This window comes from Lontra canadensis, unplaced genomic scaffold, assembly GCF_010015895.1.
Source record: "Lontra canadensis isolate GAN:19392208 unplaced genomic scaffold, GSC_riverotter_1.0 scaffold81, whole genome shotgun sequence".
Taxonomy (NCBI): domain Eukaryota; kingdom Metazoa; phylum Chordata; class Mammalia; order Carnivora; family Mustelidae; genus Lontra; species Lontra canadensis.
In genome coordinates, this window is record NW_022631075.1 from 3,486,589 (window position 1) to 3,492,588 (window position 6,000).

Sequence of the window (6,000 nt, forward strand, 5' to 3'; positions counted from 1 at the left end):
TAATAATCACCATTCTGCTTTCTGTCTCCATTAAACTTGACTCTTCTAGGTCCAGTGTTCATTTTTACTCATTGGAGCATCACATCTAAAAGTCATGTGTAAATTTCTTTTTTTTTAAAGATCATATTTATTTATTTGACAGATCACAAGTAGGCAGAGAGGCAGGCAGTGATAGAGGGAGAAGCAGGCTCCCTGCTGAGCAGAGAGAGTCTGATGTGGGGCTCCATCCCAGGACGCTAAGAGGCTTAATCCACTGAGCCACCCAGGTGCCCCCATGTGTAAATTTCTTAATTATTTTCCTCCTTATGGGGCATCATGAGTATGTACTTGATTCTAACTTTCTTGGTTAAATGCTTTCATATGAGACAAATCAGTGTAGAGTGCCATCTCTTTACTTCCATTATTACTTGCACCCCAGCTGCCTTTTCCCTGTCTGTGTACCTAGTCTTATTCCCCACTCCACCCCCAGTCCCCTAAATCCATCTTGTGAACTCATCCTTCAAGGTTCCACTTAGAGGTCATTCTTTGAAGCTTTCCCTCGTACCCACATTAGAGTCCGGAGCTCCCTCTTCTCTATGAGTGCTGCTATGAGAGCATTCCTAACATTGTTTTAGAACAGTTTTCCTTTTCTGTCCAGCACCTCAGACGGAGCTTCCTGAGGACAGGTGCTTTATCTTATCTCCGGAGCAGTCCATGTTTGAGCTTACAGGAGCTTACAGTTTTGATTATGCCCATGAGGTTGCTTTTTAAGAAGAAAGAGATTAAATAATACTTCCTCTCCACCCTGGTCAGGCATACCTTTCCAAAGCACAAATCTCCTATCTCTCTCCAGGTTAATACCCTTTACTGTCCCCCAGGGCCCTTAGGATCAAGTCCAAATTCCTTTAGGTGGGTTGCCAAGTCTTCCATGGTGGGGCACCTGCTGATCTTCTGTAGCCTCAAGTCATGCTGTGTCTCTCCCCAAAGCTTATCCGTATACTTGTAGTACTCGGAGCCTGCCTATACCGTTTCCTCTGCCCAGAACACTCTTCTCCCACTGCCTCTGTCCCCCAGGGTCCCCCCTCCATCTTTCCTAGTTAACTCCTCCTCCTCCTCCTCTAGGACCCAGTTTAACTATAATTTCTTCCAAGAGGCCTTCTGTTTATGTGTACGTGCACATTTACACCTTTCCTGTGTTCTTTATAACATATTGCAATTACCCTTATCATTACATTCTATTATAATTTCCTGTCTACTTGTGTTTCTCACTTGTTTATGAACGATTAGGGGCCTAGGGCCTTTGTATTTGCTAGTTGTTGTATCTCGAGTTCCTAGAACCTAGTTAAGTGTTCAGTAAATATTTGTTGAACAAAACTGAACCACTGTTTCCCAAACTTGTTTTCAGTGTTCTGAGGCACCTGGGTGGCTCAGTGGGTTAAGCCTCTGCCTTTGGCTCAGGTCATGATCTCAGGGTGTACCATCAAGCGACATCGCATTGGGCTCTCTGCTCAGCGGGGAGCCTGCTTCCCTCTCGCTCTCTGTCTGCCCGCCTCTCTGCTTGCTTGTGATCTCTGTCAAATAAATAAATAAATAAATAAATAAATAAATAAAAATCTTTAAAAAAAAAAAAAACAGTGTTCCCCAGGGTGTTAAAGGGGATGCCATGAAAAGGGAGCAAAAAAAAAAAAGGAACTCTGTAGTTAAATGTGACTTTCTAGGAGGGGATATGCGCTGTACTGTAATGACCTATACTTCATAGCACTGGTTCCCAAGCCAGTGTGTGTAATCCCAGAAATTGTTGTGTTGTTGTTGTATAAAACCATATCTTCTTTATTTTGCATATTTTAATTTTGGAACAACAATAAAAAACCCCATAAATTTTAGATTTAGGGAATGGGGCATAGCAATCGATCATTTTTAAAAATGCCCAAGTGCGCCCAAGTTGCTCAGTTAAGCATCCAACTCTTGGTTTTGACTCAGGTCATGATCTCATGGGTCCTGTGATGGAGCCCCAGAGTGGCTCCCCACTCAGTGGGGAGTCTGAAGATTGTCTCCTGCTGCCCCTCCCCCACTCTGGGAAGTAGATAAATAAATCTTTTTTTAAAATGCCCCAAGTGATTCTCACGTGAGGCCACATTTGGAAACCACTGGTCTACAAAGATTGTTAAAATATGTAATGCCTTTAGATTAGTGCCTGGCACGTAATAATAAGGGCTATATTACTGTTAACTGCTGCCATTATTGCTGTTGTTGTCATTATAGTTTTCTTTTTTTTAAAGTAGACTCCATGTGCAGCATGGAGCCCAGCACAGGGCTTGAATTCACAACCATGAGATCGAGATCTGAGCTGAGATCAAGAGTGGGGCACTTAACTAGTTGAGCCACACAAGTACCCCTGTCATTAATGTTTTGTTTGACCATGAAACACATTTTTGTGATATATTTGTTAATACCTCAAAACCTAGTTTGGGAAAGGCTGAATTAAACAAGTACTTTAGTGCCACCTATATGCTGATGTTACCCAAATCTCTTTTTCTAGCCCTAACTTCTCCTGATCTCAAGACGTGACTGTCCAATGACATTTATATACAGATGCCCTGCAGACACCTCAAAAACAACTTGAAAAATGCCAAACCAATATTTCCTTTTGGCATCACCATCCCTTTGTAGGCACACTAGAAATCTTAAAATCAACTCTGGTTCCTCTTTTTCCTTATCCCTCACATGTAATCAGTCACCAAATCCTAGTAGTCCCACTTCAGAAGTGTCCCTCAGATCCATCCCTCCATTTCTGGAGTAAGTCATGCCCTTTCCATATGTCACTTCATTTTACCTAACCCTGGCTTCTCTGCCTGGCAAGTTGCTGGCCATGTTTAAATATCACTCCACCTCTTCCCCCGTCCCCCACACCCTGCAGCTGCCAACCTGAGAAGCTTTTCCCACCTCATCTGAACAGAAGAACTGGTTCTCTCATCTCATCCCCGAGCACTTTGTACATAACTTTATGATAGCACTTACCACTTTGTACTTTGTGCTTCCCTCCATAGCCTCAGCTCACGTCCTTCTCTAGCCCGCGAGCTGCTCGAGAGCAGGCGTCGTGTGTGAGTCATCCTGTCTCCCAGCCCTTGCCTAGCACCTGGCACATAGTAGGGGTTCACATTGTTTCAGTACATTTCAACAACTAAGAAAGTAAAGAATTAACACATTTCTTTTCTCTTTGTGCAGAGATTAGTGCTGAAGAGCAGCTAAGGCTCCTGCAAGAGGAAAAGCTTTGCAAAATCTGTATGGATAGAAATATTGCTGTGGTTTTCATTCCTTGTGGACATCTGGTCACTTGTAAACAATGTGCTGAAGCAGTTGACAAATGTCCCATGTGCTACACAGTCATTACTTTCAAGCAAAAAATTTTTATGTCTTAAAAAATTTTATGTCTTAATCTAACTCTACAGTTAGGCGCATTATGTTCTTGTCATTACCCTGATTGAGTGTGTGATGTGAACTGACTTTAAGTAATCAGCATTGAATGCCATTAGCATTTGCTACCAAGTAGACAAAATGTAAACTACAATGTTCTAGTTCATAATCTAAAATTTGAATTTCTGGATTTTGGGGGATATTAGATATGTTGTATGTCTTTTTTTTTACTCTTATTTAATTGAAATCTAGACTAAGAAGCGTCATACTGTAACTGATCACAATGTGTATTTGTAGTACACTAACTTAGTTTCTAAGTGTAAGTGAATTAATCAGCTGAATTTTTCATTCTTTTCATAGAGGCTTAACAAATGGAGCATTCTTTGTAAACGTGGAGATTAGAGTTAATCTCCCCAATCACATAATTTGTTTTGTGTGAAAAGGAATGAACTGTTCCACACTGGTGGAAAGATAGAGAATATTTTTAGATGTTTGTCTTTGTGTTTTAGTATTTTGTCCATTCTGTTTTAAAATTAGACACACGTGCTTGGATGGGTGATTGTAAAAAATTATTTTGCCATTGTTAAAAGGGTATTTAAGGATAGAATACCATCTAGCCAACATGTACTGACATGGAGAGATGTCAAAGATATATTAAGTGTAGGCTGAAGTGGCAAAACACAGTGTATAGAATGAGTCAGATGAAGGTGTGTGTGTTTTGTATATGTATAGAACAAAAGATTTGGATCGATAAAGCACCAAACTGTTAAGTGTGGTTTCTCTTGGTGGGGGGGAGGGTAGGGCCCGGGGCGGGGGGGGGGGGGGTTTGCAGGGGCTTTTCACTTTCTACTTTTTTCATTTTGTTCTGTTTGGATTTTTGTAAGTATGTATTAATTTTGTAATCAGAATTTTTAGAAAGTATTTCACTGATTTAAAGGCTTAGGCATGTTCAAACGCCTGCAAAACTACTTATTGCTCAGCTTTAGTTTTTCTAATCCAAGAAGGCAGAGCAGTTAACCTTTTTGGTGCCAATGTGAAATTTAAATGTTTTTTTGTTTTTCCTGCTTTTGTGGATGAAAAATATTTCTGAGTGGTAGTTTTCTGACAGGTAGACCATGTCTTCTCTTGTTTCAAAATAAATATTCCTGATTTTGTAAAATGAAATATAAAATATGTCTCAGATCTTCCAATTAATTAGTAAGGATTCATCCTTAATCCTTGCTAGTTTAAGCCTGCCTAAGTCACTTTACTAAAAGATCTTTGTTAACCCAGTATTTTAAACATCTGTCAGCTTATGTAGGAAAAAGTAGAAGCATGTTTGTACACTGCTTGTAGTTATAGTGACAGCTTTCCATGTTGAGATTCTCATATCATCTTGTATCTTAAAGTTTCATGTGCATTTTTACTGTTTGGATAATTAAGATGTATATAGGACAAAATGTCAAGTCTTTACCTAAATTGTTTTGTTTCCTTGACTAGTAATAGTAGTAGGTACTTCTGAAATAAATGTTCTCTCAAGATCCTTAAAATCTCTTGGAAATTCCAAAATATTGACAAGAAAATGAGAATACTTGTTTAAATATTAAAAAGAAAATAAAACTTGAATAAGAGTCAATAGAGATTAAAAAATAGAAGTTTAAAAGTGCTTCATACAACACCCAGGGTTTGCTTAAAAGATTCTTAAACCAACCTGTCAATAGAGGTGAGTGAGGCATTTTACTGCAGAGAAACATTTGAGAGTGAAACTTAAAAATCCTATTTTCATTGCATTTTCTATGAGAAAGAATATTGTCATGTTCTCCTCACCTCTGTGGATGACTGTTTTAAGTGACAGTCATTTAAAGCATTGTGAATTTAAATGAGAACTTTTCAAATTAAATAATGACCGCCCTGGTTGGGAGGATGTCTTGTTTTATGGTGTAAACTCTCAGTTCTTTACCTTTGCACTTCCACTTAGGTTTAGTTAAATGTTCATTAAGTTAACTTTTACTTATATTGTCTATGCTTTGAATTTAAATTACAAGGGGAGAAATGTGTTAATGGTTCTTAAATGTGTTTTCCAGAACATGTCTTCTCCAAGTCAGGTAGTTAATTCAAACTAGTTGTTGGCCAAGGACTGAATTATTTTAACATAAGGCTTTTCCTGTTCTGAGAGCCTCAGTTCATTAAAACTCTTTTTTTAAAACTTGAATGTTTAGAGTTAAGAAAGACCTTTTTTCTCCCCATGAGTTGTGAAATGTAATGCATGAAGCTGATGTGGATAACAAGTTTATTTTAAGAATTGTTTAGAAATGCTGTTGCTTCAGGTTCTGAAATCACTCAGCACTCCAACTTCTAATCACATATTTTTTTTAAGACTTACCAGTGTTTGTCTGTGTTCTCACTATAAAAAGCACTGGATCCTTTCCATCTAGTTGTGCAAAAAATGATTACTTGCAAGGTCAAAATATAACCAGATCCAAATCTGCGCCTCCCCCTTTCCCAAAATAGTTTTTCGTATCTACATGTAGACATTCCTTTTCTGTTAGAAAGTTCACTTTAAAGATTTCTAAGTCACCACCTATTTTACTACATTTTAGTCATGTGAAGAGTCAGGTTGTTTGGTAA

General features: G+C 38.6%; 1 protein-coding gene across 4 annotated transcripts in view; it reads left to right on the plus strand.

The window, feature by feature from the left end:
- XIAP (X-linked inhibitor of apoptosis) overlaps positions 1-4,151 on the plus strand; it is a 54,978-nt gene extending 50,827 nt beyond the window's left edge. For all 4 annotated transcript variants that reach the window (XM_032882332.1, XM_032882336.1, XM_032882333.1 and 1 more), the window contains one exon: positions 3,205-4,151. In XM_032882332.1, the coding sequence (XP_032738223.1) occupies positions 3,205-3,398 (194 nt within the window). In that variant the 3' untranslated portion in view covers positions 3,399-4,151. The remainder of the gene's footprint in view (positions 1-3,204) is intronic.
- The last annotated feature ends 1,849 nt before the right edge of the window (positions 4,152-6,000 follow it).